The sequence below is a fragment of the Labeo rohita genome, chromosome 12, assembly GCF_022985175.1.
Source record: "Labeo rohita strain BAU-BD-2019 chromosome 12, IGBB_LRoh.1.0, whole genome shotgun sequence".
NCBI classification, from domain to species: Eukaryota; Metazoa; Chordata; class Actinopteri; order Cypriniformes; family Cyprinidae; genus Labeo; species Labeo rohita.
This window is the reverse complement of record NC_066880.1, coordinates 24,554,153-24,580,840: the sequence shown is the minus strand read 5'-3', so window position 1 is coordinate 24,580,840 and position 26,688 is coordinate 24,554,153. Positions and strand designations below refer to the sequence as shown.

At 34.5% G+C, this 26,688-nt stretch overlaps 1 protein-coding gene across 1 annotated transcript in view; it reads left to right on the top strand.

Annotated features, from left to right (window-relative positions):
• arid5b (AT-rich interaction domain 5B) overlaps nt 1–26,000 on the top strand; it is a 158,726-nt gene extending 132,726 nt beyond the window's left edge. The window contains exons 9-10 of the mRNA XM_051124509.1: nt 13,293–13,488; nt 22,444–26,000. Coding sequence (XP_050980466.1) covers nt 13,293–13,488; nt 22,444–24,525 — 2,278 coding nt within the window. The 3' untranslated portion in view covers nt 24,526–26,000. The remainder of the gene's footprint in view (nt 1–13,292; nt 13,489–22,443) is intronic.
• Nucleotides 26,001–26,688: the final 688 nt, after the last annotated feature.

The window sequence follows — 26,688 nt, the reverse complement described above, 5'->3', positions numbered from 1 at the left end:
GCGCAACGAGACAAAAATAATAAAAGCCATTATAAATGAGGCATATGTTGCATCCAGTGAGGATATGATTACTGATTATAATGACTCAAACTGTGTTTTTACACACCACGTAAACATAACACCATGTCTGCATTTGTGATCGTAGAAATGACAAACAACAAGAACTACTTTACACTGCTCAAAACTTGTGTTTGAATAGCCAGTAGCAATTTTTTTAAATATGAAAACGTACTTACAGGTTGTGAGTCAGAAGCACCAAACAATGCTTGCAATGTTGGAATTGCCCCACTTTATAGTGTGCACAGCTACTCTCCCAGGGTTAGGAAACACTCCTTTCCTAACCCTAAAAATTGCTGCACACACTCGAATACTTGCATTGTACTGTATAATAAATATGACTTAATCACTGATTTCTAGTTGTGTACTCGTTTGAAAGGCCGAAGTATTTTCGCTTTTCACAACAAAACACACTGCATCTCCACGACTGTGCGACAGCTGCAACAGTACTACAGCGTGACGTAAATTTGTGGGGGCGTGTTTAAATGAGTCTTAATTATAAAGAATATCTCTTTGGGTTTGAGACTTTAATCTTTGTAACTTTACAGATCTTATATATGCACAAATAGCATGTAACACCTTAAAGGAGAAGTCCACTTGCAAAACAAAGATTCACATTTAATGTACTCACCCCCTTGTCATCCAAGATGTTTATGTCTTTCTTTCTTCAGTCGTAAAGAAATTGTTTTTTGAGGAAAACATTTCTGCATTTTTCTCCATATAATGGACTGGTATGGTGCCCCGATTTTGAACTTCCAAAATGCTGTTTAAATGCGGCTTCAAACGATCCCAAATGTGGTTGTAAACAACCCCAGCGGAGGAAGAAGGGTCTTATGTAGCAAAACGATTGGCTGTTTTCATTAAAAAAAAATACTTTCAATACTTTTTAATCTCAAGTGCTCGTCTTGCCTTTTCTCCCCAAACTCTGTGTATTCTGGCTCAAGACAGTTAGGGTATGTTGGAAAAACTCCAATCGTATTTTCTCCCTCAACTCTAAAAATCATTTCAAAATCATCCTACATCGCTGCAGAAGTACCGACCCAGTCTTTGCAAAGTGAACATGCAAAGAAGATCAAACACCTTAACAAAAAAGGTAAAACAGCGATATAGGAAGATTTCGAAGTTGACGGAGAACTTTAGATGGGAGTTTTTCGACATACACTAACTGTCATGAACCGGAAAAAAAACAGTCCAGGCAGAGTAAGACAAGACGAGCGTTTGGCATTAAAAAAAAAAAAACTTAGTTGCTACAACTATACCCGTGCTACTTATGACTGGTTTTGTGGTCCAGGGTCACATATGTCAACAGTTGACTCATTTATGTCTATTTTTTATTTCTCCTAAGGACCTCTAGAGACACTTAAATGAAACATAACTGAGAACTACATTAACTCTCAAGAGCAATTTCCAGGCAGTTTCAATTCACACCACAGCTACAGCCATTAGATTTGGAGTAATTCAGCTGGTAGTTGTAATGAGGTCTGTTGTACAAATTTAGAAAGGTGTCTTTTTAATACCATCCATCTGTGCGATTGCATGCAGGCTTGATACTAGTAAGTGTCTAATATTGACCTCAAGTTTACTGTGATCAGGTACAAGCTGGCAGGGTTTTCTGTTCCGCCTTGGTCATGTGGTTGCGGTTAAGGGCTGCAGCAAATGAAGTTGTAAGGCTGGCAAGAGCAAGGCCCTCACGGTTCCCCTATTACATGCAGAAATGCCGGTTCTCTCTACGCAGGAAAGCCCCACTGACCTCAGCACAGCTTCTTCCTGCATAATGCCACCAGCCACCGCTGCACAGGAAATTGAAAAACACAAACTGTAGAATTACCTTCGTCTAATGTGTCTTCTACAGGACCCTGTTAGGAAATAATACACCGTTCATCGTTTACAGCAGCTTCCAGTAAGAGTTACATAAGCCGGGCCTCCGGTACCACGGTCACATCTGCATTTACTCTTTGCCCCACTTGATTTTTATAAGCACCACTTTTCTCACTTATGTGGAACACATCCCTGGGCAAGGGTGGCAGGAAAAACTTCACCTCAGTGGAGCATAAATGCTGGTCTTTGTATAATTGTTGCGTTCTTTAAGTATGATTAATTTTAACGGTCCGGTGTTCTCTGAGTTGCTTATTATGGAAATTAGTGTTATATAAGGATGGACGGGGGGAGAGATGCTGCAACACAATCTTATTACCCACTCAGCAGACTTCCCAGTGGAGAGGAGTGTGCGCAGACAAAAGCGTAGAGGCGCACCGTTGTGTTTTTTAGCAGGCTGCTATCTCTGTGATGATGCCCTTATCTGCCCACATTATACAGGAAGCTTTATTCTCCTCACGATTCGTAAAGCAATTATGCATCTGAATTAATGACGAGGAGGCAGTGTGCACCACAAAGTCACTTTGTGACTAAATTTTTTTGTGGACAAATTAAGGTGTTCGTGCACCACTTTAAAAGGCTGTAAAAAAGTACTTGTCTGTAAAAATGTTGTTTTCGATGGCTTGTTGGTTTATAAGGTTCTTTTGAACAGGCTGAAGGTGACACATAACCCAGGTCTGGATTTCTAAAATGAATGATTCATTTGTTGAGGCAGGTTTTAAGTTGAACTTTATAGTGCTATCTGGGGTAAGCACTTGTGCTCAAGGACACAAATGTTCTCCAGCAGCCCTTTTTTGCAAAAATGGAGAGGGATCTGCAACCAACAAGCAGCATATCACAGCTGTAAATCGAAGTTGTAAATAAAACAGAGATTACTGGAGTATGTTTCAGTACTATTTCAGACTTTGTACTACAGTATAAATAAATCATTTAACATTTTAAAGTTGATAGTTCCTTTATGATTCCTATTATTAAAAGGTTAGTTCACCCAAAAATGAAAATTCTGTCATTAATTACTCACCCTCATGTCGTTACAAACCCGTATTTCTTCAGAATTTCTTCAGAAAACAAATTAGGATATGCATAGACAGAAATGCAACTACCCCGTGCTAAAACACTTAAGCAAATGCATATGGTTTGTCCAATGTGATTGTGATGTTCATGTCAAATAAAATAATAATAAAATAAAAGAAGAAATTGTTTAAGTTTTTATTTTTGTTTTCTTTGCACACAAAAAGTATTCTCGTAGCTTCATAAAATTACAGTTGTATGACGGCGTTTTAGTGCCATGTTAAAAAAAAATTCAAGATTACGAGATTAAAGTCGTAATATTTCAAGAATAAAGCAGAAATTACAGGATGAAAATCTAAGTATTACGAAAATAAAGTATTTTGAGAATAAAGTCGAAATGTTTCGAAAATAAAGTCAAAATGTTTCGAGAATAAAGTTGAAGTATTTCAAGAATAAAGTCAAACCGTTTTGAGAATAAAATCTAAATGTTTAGAGAATAAAGTCAAAGTGTTTTTAAAATAATGTCAAAATTACGAGAATAAAGTCAAAGTGTTTCGAAAATAGTCTAAATGTTTTGAGAATAAAGGTAAAGTGTTTTGAGAATAAAGTTGAAATGTTTCGAGAATAAAGTCAAAATGTTTTAAGAATATTGTCAAAATAACGAGAATAAAGTCAGTGTTTCGAAAATAGTCTAAATGTTTTGAGAATAAAGTTAAAGTATTTCAAGAATAAAGTCGAAATGTTTTGAGAATAAAATCGAAATGTTTAGAGAATAAAGTCGAAATGTTTTAAGAATAATGTCAAAATAACGAGAATAAAGTCAGTTTTTTAAAAATAGTCAAAATGTTTTGAGAATAAAGTTGAAGTATTTCAAGAATAAAGTCAAAGTGTTTTGAGAATAATGTCAAAATTACGAGAATAAAGTCAAAGTGTTTCGAAAATAGTCAATGTTTTGAGAATAAAGTGGAAATGTTTCGAGAACAAAGTCGAAATGTTTAGAGAATAAAGTCGAAATGTTTTAAGAATAATGTCAAAATAACGAGAATAAAGTCAAAGCGTTTTGAAAATTCATTTGAAATGTTTCGAGAATAAAGTTGAATTATTTCAAGAATAAAGTCAAAATGTTTAGAGAATAAAGTCAAAGTGTTTCAAGAATAGAGTCAAAATTACGAGAATAAAGTCAAAGTGTTTTGAGAGTAAAGTCGAAATGTTTAGAGAATAAAGTCAAAGTGTTTCGAAAATAAATTTGAACTGTTTCGAGAAAAAAGTTGAATCATTTCAAGAATAAAGTCAAAATGTTTAGAGAATAAAGTCGAAATGTTTTAAGAATAAAGTCAAAATTACGAGAATAAAGTCAAAATGTTTCGAGAATAAAGTCAAAATGTTTTAAGAATATTGTCAAAATTTCAAAAATAAATTTGAACTGTTTTTAAAAATAGTCAAAATGTTTTAAGAATAAAGTCAAAATTTAAGAATAAAGTCAAAGTGTTTTGAGAATAAAGTCGAAATGTTTAGAGAATAAAGTCAAAGTGTTTCAAAAATCAATGTTTTGAGAATAAAGTGGAAATGTTTCGAGAATAAAGTCGAAATGTTTAGAGAATAAAGTCAAAATGTTTTAAGAATAATGTCAAAATAACGAGAATAAAGTTTTGAAAAATTTGAAATGTCGAGAATAAAAATTATTTCAAGAATAAAGTCAAAATGTTTAGAGAATAAAGTCAAAGTGTTTCAAGAATAGAGTCAAAATTACGAGAATAAAGTCAAAGTGTTTTGAGAGTAAAGTCGAAATGTTTAGAGAATAAAGTCAAAGTGTTTCGAAAATAAATGTGAAATGTTTCGAGAATAAAGTTGAATTATTTAAAGAATAAAGTCAAAATGTTTTAAGAAAAAAGTTGAATTATTTCAAGAATAAAGTCAAAATTACAAGAATAAAGTCAAAGTGTTTTGAGAGTAAAGTTGAAATGTTTAGAGAATAGTGAAAATGTTTCGAAAATAAATTTGAACTGTTCCGAGAATAAAGTTGAATTATTTCAAGAATAAATTCAAAAAGTTTTGAGAATAAAGTCGAAATGTTTTAAGAATAAAGTCAAAATTACGAGAATAAAGTCAAAGTGTTTCGAAAATAGTCAATGTTTTGAGAATAAAGTGGAAATGTTTCGAGAACAAAGTTGAAATGTTTAGAGAATAAAGTCGAAATGTTTTAAGAATAATGTCAAAATAACGAGAATAAAGTCAAAGCGTTTTGAAAATTCGTTTGAAATGTTTCGAGAATAAAGTTGAATTATTTCAAGAATAAAGTCAAAATGTTTAGAGAATAAAGTCAAAGTGTTTCAAGAATAGAGTCAAAATTACGAGAATAAAGTCAAAGTGTTTTGAGAGTAAAGTCGAAATGTTTAGAGAATAAAGTCAAAGTGTTTCGAAAATAAATTTGAACTGTTTCGAGAAAAAAGTTGAATCATTTCAAGAATAAAGTCAAAATGTTTAGAGAATAAAGTTGAAATGCTTTAAGAATAAAGTCAAAATTACGAGAATAAAGTCAAAGTGTTTTGAGAGTAAAGTCGAAATGTTTAGAGAATAAAGTCAAAGTGTTTCAAAAATAAATTTGAACTGTTTCGAGAATAAAGTCGAAATGTTTTAAGAATAAAGTCAAAATTACGAGAATAAAGTCAAAGTGTTTTGAGAGTAAAGTCGAAATGTTTAGAGAATAAAGTCAAAGTGTTTCAAAAATAAATTTGAACTGTTTCGAGAATAAAGTTGAATCATTTCAAGAATAAAGTCAAAATGTTTAGAGAATAAAGTCGAATGTTTTAAGAATAAAGTCAAAATTACGAGAATAAAGTCAAAGTGTTTTGAGAGTAAAGTCGAAATGTTTAGAGAATAAAGTCAAAGTGTTTCGAAAATAAATGTGAAATGTTTCGAGAATAAAGTTGAATTATTTAAAGAATAAAGTCAAAATGTTTTAAGAAAAAAGTTGAATTATTTCAAGAATAAAGTCAAAATTACAAGAATAAAGTCAAAGTGTTTTGAGAGTAAAGTTGAAATGTTTAGAGAATAGTGAAAATGTTTCGAAAATAAATTTGAACTGTTCCGAGAATAAAGTTGAATTATTTCAAGAATAAATTCAAAAAGTTTTGAGAATAAAGTCGAAATGTTTTAAGAATAAAGTCAAAATTACGAGAAAAAAGTCAAAGTGTTTTGAGAGTAAAGTTGAAATGTTTAGAGAATAAAGTCAAAGTGTTTCGAAAATAAATTTGAAATGTTTCGAGAGTAAAATTTAATTATTTCAAGAATAAAGTCGAAATGTTTTAAGAATAAAGTCAGAATGACAAGAATAAAGTTGAAGTGTTTTGAGAGTAAAGTCGAAATGTTTAGAGAATAAAGTCAAAGTGTTTCAAGAATAAAGTCGAAATGTTTCAAGAATGAAGTCAAAATTTAGAGAATAAAGTCAGTGTTTCGAGAATAAAGTCAAAATATTTTGAAAATAAAATCAAAATTACGAGAATTAATTTGTAGGAATTATGCATATTCTATCCTATTGCACATGCAAACGGCCTAGACTGGGAGCAGGTCTTACAGGTTTGGAACGACATAAGGGTGAGCAATTAATAACAGAATTACAATTTTTGGAGAACTATCTGTTTAATATGAGAAGGTTTTATTCCTCATTTTATTCAATAATCTTTATACTTATTAAACAGATAAAGTTCACAGGTCAATTCACATGCAAGATACTCATGAATAAAATCATTGTATTTTAGCCAGATGGAGAAAATATGTGGCTGCAGCACATTAAATATAATTTTCAAATATGTGCAGGTGATATGAACCGTATATATTAATATTCCAGCCCTCATCTGCTTTCTCTGATGGGGCCATAAAAGGAAGCCTGAAACGTGGGCCTCAGTTTAAGAGTGCTGGATTTTGAATGGCATATGAATGCTAGTATATGCACAACTTAATCTGCAGGTGGTGATGAGTAAATGCCCAGCCTTTATATAAATAAGCAGCCGCTTCCTGCTCCATCACAGAAGCGGGCGGCTGAAACACAGGCTTTGAGAACACCTGAGCCCAGCCAGAGTCTGCGAAACATGTTGATCAGGCCTAAAAATGAACCGTTGCAGTCAGTGCGCTGAATAGAGGAACTAAAATAACTTGAGCAGAACTTATGATTACAGACAGCTCTCGAACTGTGGCCTGATTCGTTTTCATGGCTTTGCATCTGCTTTAAAAGGCAATGCAAATCTTGTTGTGGCTGTTAAATGTATGTACTGTATCTACCTGTTTGCTGATAAAAAAAATGCATTGCAAATGTCTTGTTGAGCCTGATATTAAGCATTTATTGAGACAAAATCTAATTACATCGTTTTTTGTTTGTTTTTTTAAGAAAAACTATGGTTCAAAGAGGAGCCCCATGGCTTCAGAAGTGGTCTGTCTTCAGTGAAGCTTTAGACAGTTGTAATGGACTGACAAGTGAAGTCTGATGGGGAGAAAAACTCAGCATGACACTTGTACATTACTGGCAGCGGTTCTGTTCGGTTAAACTCGGGTTCACGGATGTATTCCGTCTTTGTCGAGATGTTTGGAATGGGGACAGGAAGGGGGATGAGCCTCGTTTCCAGCCACATGAGGGGAAATAGTCTTGTAAATGGATCGCTCTTGTGGCACTTCAAGTTATTCTTTGTACTCCCACAGTGAGTACATGTTCAGACCATCAAGGAGGTTTTTGGTTCATTTCCCAGGCAAATGTATCCCACCACACCATTTGTGACAAAATGGTGCATTTGCCTTTTTCCATTTGTTTATTTTTATTTTGAAGGCCGGCCCTGTCAGTGGTCTTGCTCTTTTCTTGCAAAACCTACTTCCTGGCCTTGATGTGCCTTCTGTCTTGCAGCTTTTTGGGATTGCATGTAATATTACTACAGAACGTAATATAAGTATTGCATATCATGTTTTTATCGCTGTCAAATGACATTATTTTATACTTCACTACACCCAAAGTTAGGACAAAGTCAACGGTAACAGGAAAAGCAGCAGTAAGAATATATGTGTATATATATATATGTATATATAAACATTTTATAATATAATAATAAAATAATAAATAGATATTGTAATTGTATATACGAGTATAAATATAAAAAATTATATTATAAAATAATATATAGATATTATAATTATAAAATTCTACATTTATAATTTATAAATTATATATTATATGTAACTATATAATCATAATAAATGTATAATAATATAATAATTGTACAATTTATAATTTTTCATATATATATATATATATATATAAAATTATACAACATTTTTTAATATAATAATAAAATAATATATAGATATTGTAATTGTATAATTATAATTGTGTGTGTGTGTGTGTGTATATATATATATATATATAAAGAAATATATTTTATGAATAGATTATAAAAATAGTATAAAAATAGTATAATATAATATATAATTGTGCATATATATATATATATATATATATTTGTGTGTGTGTGTGTCTGTGTGTGTTATAAGTAAAATATAAAAATATTATAATACTTTATCATTAGATTTTAATTGTTATTAATAGATTTTAATTGATATTAACATTAATACTGTAATACTTTAGAAGTATTAATGTTAGATATTTTGTCCTTTTATATTGTATAAATAAAAAACTGAATTTAAATGTGAATTTACTGAATTTAAATGTTTATAATTAAAACATAAATTTTAGCAAATTTTACTTTTTTTCAGCAAAAAAGCAGCAGTGAGAATCAGTATTTAAAAAAATAATAATTTTAAATAAATAAAAAAAATAAACTGCACTAAATTTGGTATTTTCTTTGCAATACATGGGAATATCAGCCAATTTTAGATATTTTCTGATTTCAATTTTTCAGACGTTAGATATAATTGGAGATCACTTGTGTACCACAGAATTATATGGTATAGTGGTAACAAAAAAAAGTGTCTTTTTTTTTTTTTTTTGCTAGAAAAACAGCTGATTGTGCATTAACCGCACTAACAGACATTTACCAGTCCTTGTTTTATTAGTCACCTTAGGCTGTTTATTTCTTGTCTGAAGTATCATTTTAGCATCAAAGTCAACATTTTGGAATCAGTCAAGCCATAAAACCCTTAAGATTTGCAGCTATCTGTATGTACATGTATATCTTTATCCCTACCAATGTTGAAACTAAATCTTAGTGTTTGCTCAGCTCTATCTCTCTCTCATAAAGGGACATTTAATTGCATATTTCCTGTTCTTGGCATCGTGCCCTTTACCGGCTGTATGAAATGGAGTTATACTGCTGTCTATCTGCCAGCTGCTGAGCTCAATGAAAATAACAAAAATTTAAATCTCACAGACGCCCTCAACCTCTCAAAAACATTTTCCCTCCGAGGAAACACTCCACAGCCGAACTTGCAAGGAAAGATTTCCTTCAGTTTTTTTTCCCCCCCCTCTGTGAACAGAAATGGGAAGGGAAGGGTGACTTTTTATTCCCATAAATGGTCATGTGGCGAGAATGAGTGAGGATATTGCTCATGATTTATTCTCTGACTTCTCACCTTGTGACGGGGGGGGCTATTTCCATTCTTATCTCAACTCTCACTCACATAAAAAAAGTACTCAGACATAAATATAGGCAAATTAAAACAGTAACATCTGATAGCAATTTTCCCTCCAGCTAATCGAAAGAGAATATTAGGTAAATATAACGTCGCCCTTTGCACTTTAAAACTGGGTCGTCATAAGAGCAGCTTAAGGACACTATGGGGGTTTGAAAAAAAACTCCTTTAGTTGCAGACGAGGGAGATTTCAGAGGATTAGCTGTGAACAAGATAAGTCATTGTGTGCATTATTATACCTCCATTATGTAAACATGAAGTGAAACATTACAGTGGGAATCAGGTATTTGGCAGCTGCCTGCTATTTTGATTTGACTGCGCGGACCGAGCCGTTTTCCACTTTTAGCAGCTGTAACATGTTTAAACTCTTTTGGTAATGGGATCTGAAGATGAATGTTCCCTCTGGGCTCCTGCTTAGCTTTGCCTCTGGCCGGCCGCCAAACCTCAGCCGGCATAGTTTTCCCGCACAGCCCCTGTCTGAGCGTGCTCAGCGCGTCCCGCCTCCGAGAGTCCCGAACATCCCGGCGTTGAGTAAACATACAGCTACAATCCCTCTCCCAACAGATCTTATTAAACAAGAATGAAGGGAATGATAAAAAGGGAAATTGACAATAGACAAAAAAAAATCACAAATAATTAAAATAGAGTAGTTTGTTGCATTCATGTATCGTGATGCACGAGATGTGAAATGTATTTGGATTAGGACTGGCGTATTAAAGGGTGTATTTATAATTCCGCATGCCTCCAGTAGTTCCCAGCCAGACTCATTAATCACATCGGACACATTATAAAAACTTCAAACTACAAAAGTAGAAAGGCAGATCATGTTGCTGTGTACCTCCATCCCCAATAACATTCTCAAGTAAATCATCATTTCATATCTACTGTCATCTTGGCTTTGATTTCATTAGTCGTCTTCACTCTTAGTTTTCTGGATAGTACTGATCTAAAATGTTATTGCGCATTTCAGAAAAGGTATATTTTCATTAGAATCACATGTTTTATTCGCAATTTGTCCTCTATTTGCCTCATTATGTGTATTTACTCATGCAAGAACTACAGGCACTTTAATGTCTCAGATGCTGATTTTCTACTAACATTAATGGATTTTCACTTTAAACTGTCTTGGAAAATTTTACAATGGCTTTATTATTTATTTTTGCCTTTTATTAGCGCTGTCAAATGACTAATTGCAATTAATCACATCCAAAATTAAGTTTTTGTTTACGTAATATATGTGTGTGTGTACTGTGTATATTTATCATGTGTATATATATAAGTACACACACATGCATGTATTTAAGAAAATGTTATGTTTATATTAGTGCAGGGTAACAATTAATCGCAATTAATCGCATCCAAAATAAACGTATTTGTGTACATAATGTATGTGTGTGTGCTGTGTATATTTATCATGTGTATATATAAGTACACACACATGTATATATTTAATAAAAATATTATGTTTATATTAGTGCTGGGTAACGATTAATCGCGATTAATCACATCCAAAATAAACATATTTGTGTACATAATGTATGTGTGTGTGCTATGTATATTATGTATATATAAATATACACACATATATATATTTAAGAAAAAAATTATGTTTATATTAGTGCTGGGCAACGATTAATCATGATTAATCGCATCCAAAATAAACATATTTGTGTACATAATGTATGTGTGTACTGTGCATATTTATCATGTGTATATATAAGTACACACACATGCATATATTTAGGAAAATTGTTATGTTTATATAAGTGCTGGGCAACGATTAATCGTGATTAATCACATCCAAAACATATTTGTGTATATATTGTATGTGTGTGTACTGTGTATATTTATTATGCATATATAAATACACACACATGTATATATTTAAGAAAAATGTTCTGTTTATATTAGAGCTGGGAAACGATTAATCGCGATTAATTGCATTCAAAATAAACATATTTGTGTACGTAATGTATGTGTGTGTACTATGTATATTATGTATGTATTTACACTACCGTTCAAAAGTTTGGGGTCAGTAAGACTTGTAATAGTCTTTAAAGAAGTCTCTTATGCTCATCAAGGCTGCATTTGATTAAAAATATAGAAAAAAAAACAGTAATATTGCAAAATGTTTTTACAATATAAAATAATGTTTTTTTATTTTAACATACTTTAAAATAGAATTTATTCCTGTGATGAAAAGCTGAATTTTTATCAGCTGTTACTCCAGTCTTAAGTATCACATGATCCTTCAGAAATCATTCTAATATGCGGATTTATTATTAGAATGATCAGTGTTGGATAATATCGACAGTTGTGCTGCCAAATATTTTTTGGAACCTGTGATTTTTTTTTTTTTTTTTTTTTTTCAGGATTCTTTCATGAATAACAAGTTTAGAAAGTACAGTGTTTATTCAAAATATAAATATTTTATAACAATGTAAATTATTTATTATTAACTTTTAATAAACTTTTAATTATTAACTTAATACATCCTTGGTGAATAAAAGTATTAATTTCTTAAAAAAAAAAAAAAAAAAAAAACAATAAAAATGTACTGACCCCAAACTTTTGAACGGTAGTGTGTATATATATATACACACACACACACGTATATATTTAAGAAAAAGGTTATGTTTATATATGTGTGTGTACTGTGTATATTTATTATGTATATATGAATACACACACATGCATGTATATATGTTAAAATGTTGTTTATATATATATATATATATATATATATATATAAATTGTATAAATGCAAAAATGCAATCACGATTAATCGTTTGATAGCACTATAAATTTAGTTTTACCTTTGATTAAGACCCAGATTTTTTAAGTCACAATGAAAAAGAAGTAGCGACAGATCTTTTTTATTGTGTATATATATATATATATATATATATGTGTGTGTGTGTGTGTGTGTGTGTGTGTGTGTGTGTGTGAGCGTAACAGAGAAAATTTTGCAAAAAATAAAATAATGCTTAGTTGATTTAAATCAATTAAGCATTTAGAAAATGTACATTTAATGCCAAATTACACTGTAATATCATTACAGTGTAATTACTAAACTATTACATAAACTATTTTAATAATTATTGTGTGAAAATTATTTGTACACAATTTTTGCACAAATTACCACCAAGTTAAGACATCTTTTTCAACATAATCCCAATTTTTGTATGTTTGATCATTCTGATTAATAATACTTCTACTTTCAGCATTTACTAATGCATTATTAAAATCACAAGTTGTGTTTGTTAACATTAGTTAATGCACTGGGAACTAACATGAACAACATGAACGGCTGTATTTTTATTAACTAACATTAACAAAGATTAATAAATAGTGTAATAAATGTATTGTTAATTGTTCATTCATGTTAGTTGAGAGAGTATTTTAAGAGAGTATATTTCATAAAAGTCCATAGGGTTAAAAGTGTCCATATGAAACAACAGTGATCTATTGTGAACAAATCCACATTTTCGGTTACAACGGTTCAAAGGAAGGAGATATTTCTTTTTGTTTCATGATGTTATGCATGAGTCAGTTTCAGTTTGCCTAGGATAACAGATAAAGCCTTCAGGAAACGGTGTTATCAGTTATTATTATTAACAGTTGAGGAAGAAGACAGGAATGTTTAAAGCAACAGAAGTGCAAACAGATGATGAATCACTCAGATTTTGCTAACCTGTATTACTTCTCCTTTTCCACAGGCTCATCTTACCTTATGAGAGATTTACTAAAGGAGAGGAGGACAAACCCCTTCCGCCCGTCAAACCCCGCAAACAGGAGGGCAGTGCCCAGGAGGGCGTTGTAAAAACAAAGATGACGGCCATGAAGCGGCCAAAGGACGAACAAAAATCAGGGCCTCGGAGCGAAAAGGACGCCTTGGCCAAAGTCCCAGAGCCGGTCAGTGTTTGTGTCCTTGTAGCCTGTTTTGAAGCAACACACAAATTTACAGAATATACAGTGCCAAGCACACCAACAGCACCAATAATTGTTTGTCACAACGCCTTCAATGGTGCTAAAGAGTTTGAGCAACTAGCGCTAAAATTGGCCTTAGGTTTTATTTTATTTTCAAGTCTCTCATTCTCACCAAGGCTGTATTTATTTGCTAAAAGTACAACAAAAGCAGTCTTAAGTAGCATGGGTATATTTGTAGAAATAGCCAACAATATATTGTATCGGTCAAAATGATATTTCTTTTATGCCAAAAAACAATGGGATATTAACTAAAGATCATGTTCCATGAAGATATTTTCAAAATTTCCTACCGTTAATATATCAAAACTTGGATTCTGATTAGTAATATGCATTGCTAAGAAAATTTGGACAACTTTAAAGGTGATTTTCTCAATATTTTTGTTTTTTTGCACCCTTAGATTCCAGATTTTCAAATAGTTGTATTTCAGCCAAATTTTGTCCTATCCTAACAATGGAAAGCTTATTTATTCAGCTTTCAGAAGATTTATTCTCAATTTTGAAAGCTTGACCCTTATGACTGGTTTTGTGGTCCAGGGTCACAAATGTTATTACAATTCAAAATAACTGTTTTCTATATTAATATATTTAAAAAAAATAATAATTCCTGTGACACAAAGCTGAAGCTGAAAGCTTTTTGTAGTAATATTTTACAGTATTATTGTTTATTGTATTTTTTAACAAATGAATGCAGCCTTGGTGAACATAAGAACTTCTTTCAAAAACATAAAAAAATAGTTATTTCAAACTTTTCAGTGAGTAGTGGCAAAATTGGCCTTAGATGTGCATTACCTATTTTATTTTATTTTATTTTATTTTATTTTATTTTATTTTATTTTATTTTATTTTTTATTTATTTATTTATTTATTTATTTATTTATTTATTTATTTATTTATTTGAAGTCTTTTATGCTCACCCAGGCTGTATTTATTTACTAAAAATATATCTAAAACAGTAATACTGTAAAATATTATTACAATAAAAAAATAACTATTTTCTATATTAATAATAAAAAATGTTACTTATTCCTGTGACGAAAAGATGAATTTTCAGCAGCCATTACTCCATATTATTGGTGCTCAGTTATTAATAATGGTTAATATTATTATCAATGTTGGAAACAATTTCTGAGGCTTAATATTTTTGTGGAAACCAAAAATTTTTTTTAAGATTCTATGATTAATAGAAATTTGAGAATAACAGTATTTATTGAAATAGAAACCTTTTGTGACATTATAAATGTTTTACTGTCACTTTTGATCTATTTAGCACATCCTTGCTGAATATTAATTTTTCTTTTTTTACTTCACTTTTTTACTTCACTTTTGAATGGTAGCATATCAGTTTCTATAACATATTAAGCAGGAAAATGCAAAAAAACTGCTTTCAACACTGATGATAATAAGACATATGAGCATGATTTATGAAGGATCATGTGACACTGAAGATTCAGCTTTGCCATCATAGGAATAATGTAAAAAAATTATTTATATATATATACTTTTTTTTTTTAAGTAGTAATATTTGACATATTACTGTTTATTTTATTTTTTCCAACAAATCATTGCAGCCTTGGTGAGCATAAAAAGTTTTCCAAAAACATTAAAAAATAATTATTCCAAACTTTTCACTGGTAGTTTATATTCCTGTACAGTGTGCCAGATTTCTAACAATGGTTTCTTAGGGCTGTCATAGAGTTCAGTGCAGAAAATACAGAATAATAATGCAGATACAATGTGTGTCTGGTCGCAGAAAAGTTGGCTGGAAGAGCAACCATGACAGACCACTTCAGGCTGGATGCCTTTCCTCTCCTGAACAAATAAGCTGTCACAGACGTGTGAGAATAGCGCTGTCAGGAGCAGCTGGTTTTAACATAATTATTTGGGCTGATTTGGAAGCTCTGACCACCATAGTACAGCATGGAAATCAAATGCTATTTGTCTGCCTGACTGACTGCAGGCGATTTATACGCTGTGCCCGATTCTGTTATTTTCGGCGAATCTCTGGACTGCAGAGCGCAAGGTTTCCTCCCCCAGTTCCATTTTCCATAAGCTCCCTCTGAGTTTTGTTCACAAATCAATTTGAAAGAGATGAATTGTGGGGGAAATCATGACAGTGCTCCCTTTTTTTTTAATCGCCAAGACATTTTGTGCACAGAGCAGCTGCGGTGGAAATGTTTTCCTATCATGTCTTAGAAACCAGCGCATGCCGCAGTTTTGTTCTTATAGAAACCGTGTGCTTATTTTTATCCCTAAAAGCCAATAAATCCATGGTGATTTGCAAATGTCTCTCCAGTTAAGCGTAAATATGAAAAAAAGGAGAGCACGGCCGTGGAAGGGAATGAAAATTGAGTTATTATTTTCACATGAATAAGCAAATGATTACAGACAAGATGAAAGGGCTGTTTGAAAATTTCTCTGGAATTGTCAAATTTAGACACATTTCAAAGCCGTTACGGTGCGTATTCATTTCTACCGCACATGAAATGAGTAATAGGTTATGGTGTGGAAACAAAAAGGGCTGTTGTAGGTTCTTTTCCAGCTGCATGCCTAGCTCATCTGTCTGGTATGTTGTGTAATTTGAAAGGCCTCTCCAGATAATTGATTGTACATTGTACAAGGCAGAAAATGAAAATGGAATTCTCTGTTTGAAGCAGAGCCGATATGACAAGACTGGAGCGCCGAAAAGAGGAAAAAACACTTAAACTAGAGTTATAGATCTATGAGAGGAAATTTGGAGAGAGAGATGCTAGGAGTTGTCTCGGGGGCCGGCGTGTCAGCGGAGTATAATCAGGCCATGTACAAATATAGGCGCGCGGTTCTGCTAAGAATCAGAGCATTGTAAGCGCTGTTAAATCAGTCCCTCCTCAGGCACCAAATACAATCAAGGCTATTGAATGACACACGAGGAGCCAACGGGCGGTCATGCCGCGTTACAGCTAGCTAATTTTGCCTGCTAGTCACTGGCTGCTTGTGGCCTCAAAGACATTCCTGTTAACTTGTACAAGTGGCCAAAGAGCAATAGAGAAAGCGACCCCACGGGTCAAAGGTCTTCATCCACACCATGCTTTAAGAGGTGTATTCTCAAATGGCAGCTTAGAAAGAGACTCTTTCTCATTTGAGCTTACTGAAAACCTCACAACACAGTACTAATCTTGCTACCCCAGCTAAAAATGTATGCTATAGAACATTCAAATTAATTTTTATGAAATTATATATTAAATTATTCATAAAATAAAAAAAAGAGATACATGCTTATTATTATTATTATTATAGTAAAATTGAAACCATAAAAACTGTTACTTGCAATAAACATTCAATAAAATTATTAAACTATTAAATTAAAAATAAGTAAAACTGAAATACAGTTTTATAAAAGTATATAGAGATTTAAAAAAAAATAACTGACAAACATCACTAGAACTTTGACTAAAATGAAAATGGAACATACAAAATAAAAACTTATTTAAAATATTTAAATATATATATATATATATGTGTGTGTGTGTGTGTGTGTGTGTGTGTGTGTACTTGTTTTTGCTACATTGTGGGGATCAAATGTCCCCACAAGGATAGTAAAACCTGAAATTTTTGACATTGTGGGGGCCGGCCTGCAGTCCCCACAATGTTAAAAAATTATTAAAAATAGTAAATGGTGTTTATATGAAAATGTAAACATGCTTTCTGTAAGGGGTAGGTTTAGGGTTAGGGTTGGGTTAGGGGATAGACAATATCGTTTAGTCAGTATAGAAACTATAGAAGTCTATGGAAAGTCCCCACAATTCACAAAAACAAACGTGTGTGTGTGTGTAAAGTTTAATATTTGAATGACACAACCAAAATCTTTAAAAAAGCAATATGAGTAATTTTATTTAACAGTAACAATATATTTCACAATATAGTTATTTTTGCTTTAAGTAAGGTCTTTATAATATAGTTGATACCATATAAATTTCATAATTCATGTCACTAGTGTCAGTATTAGAAAAAAAAAATACTATCCTAATAAAAAAAAAACTCAAGCTCACTGAAGACAAGTAAACAATCAGTGATTAAATAAGAATAAAAATGACCCGGTTCAAAAGTTTACATCCCCTTTACGTCATTGTTGGAAAGCGTTCAAATACACATAAATACTGGACCTAAAGGATTTTTCTAAAGAACAGCAGGCAGTTTAACTCATGATGGGACTCATGAACAACTATCACTGAACAAACAAAAACAGCTGTGGATCATTCAGGTAACAACACAGTATTAAGAATCAAGTGTATGTAAACTTTTAAACCGGGTCATATTTATAAATTCAACTATTATTTTCTCATGTGGACTATATGTAAGCATCTTTCATGTGAAATATCTTATTCAGATCAGTACTAAATAAATATTTTGGTAAAGTAATTAACATTTTTAATGATTCTGAAAGGGGGATGCAAACTTTTGACCTCAACTGTAATAGTAATAGATAATATAATAATGAAAGAACCTAATTACAAACAATAAAATGTTAAAAATATAAGCAATACAACAAGTATTCAAGAAAAACATTCTGAAAAAGTAATAAAGCTACTTGTCCGTATATTATGGGTAATGTCTTCAATGATCGCACAGTATTAAAAGAGATGAATACCGACATTACACTGTCAGAGTTTGACATAATACACAGTGACAAGTCTATTAGGCTGCATTTATACTGCAATACCTAATGCACAGATCCGGTATTGGACATCTTATTTTCCTTCTGTCCTGTCCGTTTACATTCACTTGAACAGCCAACTGTGTTTACATTAATACCTCACCAAGCATTAAAGACAAGAAGAGCATTTGACTATTCATGTGTGCAGCTGCTCTTCACAGAATGTTTTTATTTTACTATCAACTTGGTACAAAAGTACCATTAACATACACATTCAAGGCCTGCTGTATAAATGACCATAAACTAGTGCTCAAAGTTGTCAGATAGTGGATCAAGGCAATCATGCTACTTTCAAGCCTACAAAAACAAGCCGGGACAAGCTATTTGTCTCTGCGCTGTGTAATGTGATGTATGAACATGCGATTATTCACATGCAGTTGCACATTCATCTGGGTTGAGTGAGGAAATGGAGTGAAAGAGATGAGCCAGCCTTTTATTTGACACCAGCTGATGTCAAACATCTGTGCATCTCTGCCTCCGGCACTGATAATGAATGGATGGGCGGTCCGTGCCTCTCCTCTGCACCGCTGTCACCACTCTGAAGTTCCGGAAAGCATCTGCTCATTAGAGACATGTGAAGTTTGTCCAAAGTGCAAAACTTGCATCATGCTCTGGATCACGGGGATGGCAGCAGGTGTCGGCTGTCTCTTTTATGCAATCATGCTGACTCTGTTTTCTGCTCTCATTTAAGCAGACTGCATTTAGAGGATTTTGGCATTGATTTGTTCAGCTCTGAAATGATGCAAAGCTTACACAGCCTCATCTTTTATCTCATTTGTGTTAAAAAGCAGAGAGAAGAGATATTTGCATTGGGAAAGCATTGAGGTATCGGCTTTAAGCCTGCAGCTTAGATCCTGGTGCGCATAAGCACAAGGTCATCTGTTGATGCACAACTTATGTGCGTCTTAAAAAAGACTTTGATGTTGGCCATTAGCATGTAGATGCTATTCTCATAGTATTCTTCAGCAAGTTTGTGTGTAAGGTTTCTGCTGCACTTAGGAAGCTTTCTCAAACTCTTAAAATCAAATCAGAACATCTAGAACCAATTTAAGCACCATCTAGTCACAATGTTCCCAGCATTAAGCAGATCTCTTTGTATGCAATTATCTTTGGCTTTATTAGGTTTAGCTTACCTGTTGAGATGAAACTCCTCAATTTCAGTGTCTCAATTGAAACCCAAACATTCCTTTAAGTTCATCCAACTCGTAAAAGCACAAGGAGCATATTTTGGCAAGTCTTTGAATTCTGGCTTGCACTTCTGTAACCGAATCTGGATTTATTTTCTGATGTAACTCATCAGCCATGGTACCACAACGGCTAAACAGCCTCTGGCACAGCTGTCTGCAGTAGCCATAGCCCAAACTTTCCTTTGGTTGAGCTGGAAAGAGACTAACAGATCTGAGCGAACCACTCAATGTTTTGATGGTGCCTTGGATGCTCAATGTTTACACTTTCGGGGAAGATAAACCTATGAATGACATACTGAAAGTTTACAGTCCAAGATACAAATCTTAAAGTCCAATTCAAACACATGAATAAAAAATACATTGGAAATTTGATCTCAAAATCTCTCCCATCTGTTTTAAAGCAGTTAGAAATCCTCTGTCCGTCTGGTTATAGTATCAATATCACCCTCGAAAGTGAATGCTGAATCCAAAAGCAGACTACTCTTAAAGCATTCATGAAATCAAGGACCTTGAAACTTACTTTGAGGTAGAAACAGAATAATATCATGCCTTTTTGTCAGTCATCTCAGTTTTCACCCTATTCTTTTTATCTATTCACATTCTGGACTGCAGAAGTGTAGGTTATGCATTAGAGCTATATTAACACTAAGCTTGATTTAAAAAAAAAAAAAAAAAAACGTTGCGAATATCAAAAGGTGCATTGAGTATCTTGTGTGGCCGCAAGCTGCTTTAAGCACTATAGTGCATCTCATCCGCATGGACTGCACCAGATTTGCCAGGTCTTGCAGTGAGATGTTTCCATACTCTTCCACCAAAGCATTTGCAAGTTCTCAAACACATCTAGGGGGGACGTGTGGTTGCACGTGGTTTGCCACTGCAAGGACAATCAGCTGTCCTTCCTGTCTCCCTGTAGCACTCTCTTAGGCATTTCACATTATGGACGCTGCAGTTTATTGGTCTGCCTATGTTTGTGCATCTCCTGGTGTTTTTCAGAATCAGTAGAAAGGTCACTTTAATGTCCTAAGTTATTGTAACTGTGAACTTAATTGCCTGCCACCTGTAAACTGTTAGCGTCTTAAGGACTATTCCACAGATGCATGTGCAGTAGGGTTGTTGACATGACATGGCATTTTCACTGTCCCACAAGATAAAAATGAATACAGGTAATATTGTCGTTACTTAAAATGCTGTAAATCATTAAACATTTCTTTGTCCTACATGGACTTACAGTGTTAAACAAATTTTAATCATTTTTGAGCCAAATGTCAAAATTGTCCTATGGTGTCACTATCTCAAGCATGGTCATATAATAAATTACAACTTTTATTAATTAAAAAGAAAAGCATATAAATGTTAATAAATACCTCCGGCATAATTGTACAAGTGTCTATTTTAGTAAATGGCAATTTTTTTTTAATCCATATATTAAGTGTAGGAACTTGATACATTTTGTCTCTGAAAACCATCTCCTGTGGTGTGACACCATATCCTGAACTACATAATCAGGGAAAATTGTGCAATTATGTCTTCCAAACTGCTAATGACATGTTATTTTGGAATAGCAAGATCATTAATTGACACAAAAGGCTGAAACGTCCTATGGTGTGACAGAAAATGTCCTCCGGTGTGACGTCTGTACTGTCATGCCATAGGACAAAGATGTCACACCAGAGGACAAGGTCTCTTTAAAAAGCATTTAAAGTAATTAAATAATATTTGTTTGACTTTATCTTTTTTGATAATTTTCAGTGTTCTAAAATGCAATAATTACATTAATTAAACTATTTTTGGATGTTTTTGCAGAAAACTTGTACTGATATAAAGTGTCATGAAAATAAGTATAAAATGTGATATTTCCGAGAGGACACGGAAATGTAGACCGAAAATGAACAGGGATCCTCCAGAAAGGAGGAGATCCTAAGAGAACGATGCAGAAAGTAAATAGAATCAAAATCATGCCTTAAAAAGAGTAGCTGTACAGTTTAAAAAAATTAATTCACATCTGAATGAATATAGTTTCAATCATATAGCAACAACACTTTGCTGTATCATAAAAATCAATCATATGTAACATACTGATTGACTATGAGAGAATTTTGTTGATGAAAATTTTTTTGTTTTGATTTAAAAAAAAAACTTGTTGATATTGTTTGTATCAAAATTAAACTTTTTTTCATTTGACATGTTCAAAATTAAATAGAAATACTTTAATAACTACCATTTCTGTCCTTCAGTGTGACATAATGTCCTATGGTGTGACACACATGAAAGAACCACAGATTTGTTTTTATCTCAAAATATCTTTAAAAAAAACAGTTGAGTATTGCAATAGAGGAGATAGATTTATCTCAAATATCTAAAATGGTTTCATTTTCAGCAGTTTTGAACAGATAACAGAAAAGTTTGTCTTGTTATCAAAGTTTGTCTTGAAATTGTCCAACAAGTCATGGGGAAAAAATGATGTTAATTATAATTTCATATTAAATAAATAACACTGTATGAAAATAAGTGTCTTAACAGTGAAGATAAATCTCTCTTGTGCTATTTATATATTATTAAGAGGTTTTTTTCTTCCCCTTAATTTTTGCTATGTCACATCTTAGGGCAAATTTATGGTACAGTCCAGTAAAAAAAAAAAAAAAACCTAGATTTCATACTACATAAATATGCAGTTCTTCTTCCAAAAATGGTCTTTTAGCAAAAAATTTTTACTGGCTATTTGTCAACTACCCAATAACAGTTTGTGGTTCATTGCATAAAGCATAAAAACAGTTCAAACTACCCAAAAAAACCCAATAAAGACTTGTAAAGCTTATTTGGATTTTACAAAAGTATTTTTAAAATAAAGTAACCTGAAAAAGGGTGTATTAATTTCTTTTTTAGTTTAATATTGTATCACCTACCTGGGGGAACCTCATGTGACTTAACTAATGAGAAGCAATGTATGCATGTCCAGTTTATTTGTGTAATTCTGCCATTAAGTATGTTTCTGTGTGTCTGTAGGGAATGGAGGACACAGAACAGCTCCAGGAGAAGTTGTTGGAGAAGCAGGATAGCCAGCAGTACCAGGCTCTAACCCAGAAGGACAGAGAAGCAAAGAGTCCACTTTCTGAAGATGAAGGTGTACAACTAGTGATCAAGGATGAAGATCAACCGATGCTCCATAACACATATGAGCATGCAAATGGCAATGTGTTACCCTCACTTCCACAAGATTGTGCGGCACTCAAATCAGAGGACTGTGACGTGTTTCCTGTTGCTGCCATGCCGATGCACCATGGTCATCCTCGGCCTAACTCTCACACGGCGGAACAATGGCAGCATGGGATCCTGGAATACAAGGTGCCTCCGAGTGCCCTTGCAAACGTTGAACAGTCTAGGTCAAAAGACGGCCAAAACCAGGTGGGAATGGTGCTGCCCACCCTAAAGCAGAAACCCCTCACATCTCCAGAAATCCCAGCTGAAAGGGCTGAGCCCCCTAAAAAAGAAGAAGCATGCTTCAATTTTAATCCACTCCTCTACCCTAGGGGTAATCCTGGCATCATGTCCCCATTAGCTAAGAAGAAGATGCTCTCCCAAGTCAGTGGAACAGGACTGCGTAATAATTACCCATATGGACCGCCACCTCCGTTAGTCAGTAGGAGGTTGTCCAGCAGTAGTACAGACGGGTCATCTTCTGGACAGCAGAGCTCCCAGGCTCCTTCTGTTGCAGAGACAAACATGGTGATCAAACGCCCATCAGTTATCCAGCATGCTCAAAGTTTCAAGTCCAGGGGTAGTGAGGACAGGAGGTCCTCAATAGAGGGCTCTCAGAAAGATGGGTGTAGTGAGGGAGAACCAATACCCCAGCCACAGCCTACCCCAATAAGAGAGCCGTACCTCATGAGGGCCGACCCCCATTCCAGCATGGAAAAATCTGCTGAGATGCCTCGTCCTGGCCAGGCTCCCAGCTTCCTGAGTGACTTTTATTCCTCACCTCACCTACACAATCTCAGCCGGCAAACCGAGCACCACCTGAGCAAGGAGCAGATAACCAAGTATCTTAGCAGAGACGTTTACCCCCGGGACTGTGAGACCGCCCAGGGCTTTCCCCCTAGCCAGCATCCTGACAATGTGGGCTTGAATTACAGTGCCCGGCTAAGTCAGAAAGAAAAGGGACCTCCTGCAGAAAGGGTAACGGAGGAGCAACCAACAGATTTGAGTCTCCCCAAGTCCTCTCCGCACAAACTGCCTCTTTCCACATCCTCTCTCTGTGGCATCCCACATCCCACAATACAACAGGACATTAAGAACTCCTCTCTCTTTCAAGGAGGCAACAGTCAGAGCTCAAGCATAGATTACCATCCCAGGGCCTGTCGTGTTCCTCCCATGACTGTGTCCACGTCTAAAAAGGTGTCGGAATCTCACTCGAAGGTTCTGGAGAAAGCACACAACGGCCGAGGAGAAGAGACCTTGAGTTACAAGATCGACGAGATGGCTCGGCCCATTCTGAGCACCAAAAGCAGCCCGCAGAATATCTGCACTGCACGGCCACTAAAGAGGACCCTTGAGGATTTGGAGAACGGAACGTCGGAGAAGAAGATCCGGGCTGTGACACCCTTGCACTGCTCGACACAAAGAGACGGTCCAGGGAAACCCAGGACGCCGGAAGCTGACGGCGAGTCCATGAAGCCGGCAGAGCCTGCTCACACAGCGCACATCAGCAGTTACACATCGGAGGGCCACAAGATCCCCTTGCACTCCCACCTGTTGCAAGGACTGTATCCAGGGACATTTGTATCTCAGGTCCAGGACATGTGTGAAAGCTTGGGCTCCCATGTTACCCCAAGTTACCCCCATCCCTTGCAGTACTTGAAGAACCAGACTGTTCTGTCACCACTCATGCCCCCCTTCGCTATTCATTCCTTAATGATGCAAAGACAGTTCCTGGCCGCCAATCCCACCCACATCTACAGGCACCAAGTGGGCACCTCATACGGGGACATTCTGCACCCTGGCCTCTACCCCATGTTGGCCCATCACCCGCAGCCAGCTTTCAGTCCCCCTCAACTCTCTTCAGTGCACCCCAGCACTAAACTTTCCTAGGTGGTGCAGTCTGATATTCCCTGGCTGGACGCACCCTCAGACTTGATGCTCCCCCGAAAAATCCCATCAAGCATGGTCACACTATGTATCCAACGAATAGCAGTGTTTTATAAACGCTTTAACACGGGAGCAGTTCTTTCTGTTATTTACCTTCTTGCCACTCAAGTTTATGATTTGCACATTTCTTTGAACAGGGGCCAACTGGGCTGATTGTGGCTCGTTCTCACCGCACTGTTTGAAAAAGTGTCAGTTGGCTCGTTCGAAAACGCGTTGCCTTGGCACAGGTGCCCAAGCGGAGATGGGTACGATGTCCACGGAGGCATCCAAAGGAAAGTCGAGTGACAAATCAGTGCAATGCAACAGTGCTACTTCAGTCCATTCTGAGAGCTCTTTTGTCTGAAACACTATGATACGATAACACGAGAGCTGCCTGGGTAAATGTTGGACCTTTTCACATTACTCCTGACTGTATGTTTTTTGTTGCTGTTGTTGTTGTTATTTTTTAAAAACTGTAACAGTGTGGTAGTTTTCTATGTTTATTTTTCAATCCTACAAGGGTTAAGCAATGAGATATCACATTTGATAAAGACGCAAAAAAGAGACCAGAGTATTGCAGTTTGGTGTGTTACACGGTTACATGTAAATAAAACAAGCTAAGCTTTCCTTGAAGGAATCTTAAACGTCAGTGATACAATGTGAGGTAGGCTTCACAAGCTTCTTTGACCACTGTCTGCTGGCCTCCCCTTCAGCTCCTCTCACACCCAGCCAAACTCACTTCTGATGACCAGAGCAATGTGGAATGTGTTTGTCAAATGTAGGACCGAGGTGCTTGTACATAACCTTCACAAACTGAACGCATTTTGTATCATGTTCACTCGCTACTGTAAATTCTGATTGCTCTGAACTGCGGGGCTAAAGAGTGATTTTGGCAATGAGAGGATAAAATGCAGGACTACTTAAGTGTCAGAAAGTGAGTTTTGTATTTGCTGGTGTACACTTGTGATTGCTTACTCAGAGGACTTTTTATCAGGAGATACAACTGAAATTAAAAACTACGTTTGGGGAAAACACATTTTAGGAGCACTTAGATAAGCCCACACAGGCTTTTCTGTCAGTTTCTGTTTAAGGATAGCTAACAGTTAAAATTTTAGATATCGTTTGAACTTTAGGTCTGTAAGTGCTGGCAGCAGTCAAATTTGCGTCTGTATTAAATGAAGTGTAACACTTGCCAGAAAAGAGTTTTTAATTAAAAAAGCATGATTTCTTTGCACAAAAGATTTTGGGAAAGTACCAAGACAATTTGAAAAGCAACACAGTACTGCTAGGGGTAATCAATTATATTTTTCTTTTTCTTCTTTTTTTTTTTTTTTTTTTTTTTTTTTTTGATGTATTAGTAGTAGAAACTAAACTTCAAGAAATGTATTTACTCCAACGACGTTTGGAGTAACACTCAAGGTTGCTATGTAACATTTTGTAATGAGTAATAAACAGTTTTATAACTTAACAGAACAGCTCATCCATGCATGTTTTTTACTGTATAGTTTAACACAAATACCTACCTTAAAAGAATAGTTCACTCAAAAATTGGAAATTCTGTCATTATTTACTCACCATCAGTGTTGGGGGTAACGCATTACGAGTAACGCGAGTTATGTATTTAAAAGTAATCAGATTACTTTTTCAAGTAATTAGTAAAGTAACGCATTACTTTTTAATTTACAAGAAAATATCTGAGTTACTTTTTCAAATAAGTAATGACAGATACTTTGTTTTCTCATGTACTGACTGACAGCTCTCCTGTTGCCATGTTGAGAGAAATCAGGAGTAAGTGCAGAGGTCATATGTGCACTTTGTAAACATAATATTACATGATGTCAGTAAACACATTCGGTATTCCTCAAAAAACAGTGAAATGCAAACTTAGAATATGACACAAACCTGCACAAATATCCTTTATGTATCAAATCCCATTTTATTAACTATTAATGTCTTTGCTGCTGACTTTTGTTGATCCAGTTCAACCATACTTTCGATAAACCACCATTTGTGATTCAGTTTTTTTTAAATTGCTTAAGAGTGTTAGACGTTCTTCTCCTGTGTTCTATTGTAGAAATGTGAATTTACTTTTCCTTCAGCTTGAGGTGTATTGGGCTTTTATGTTTG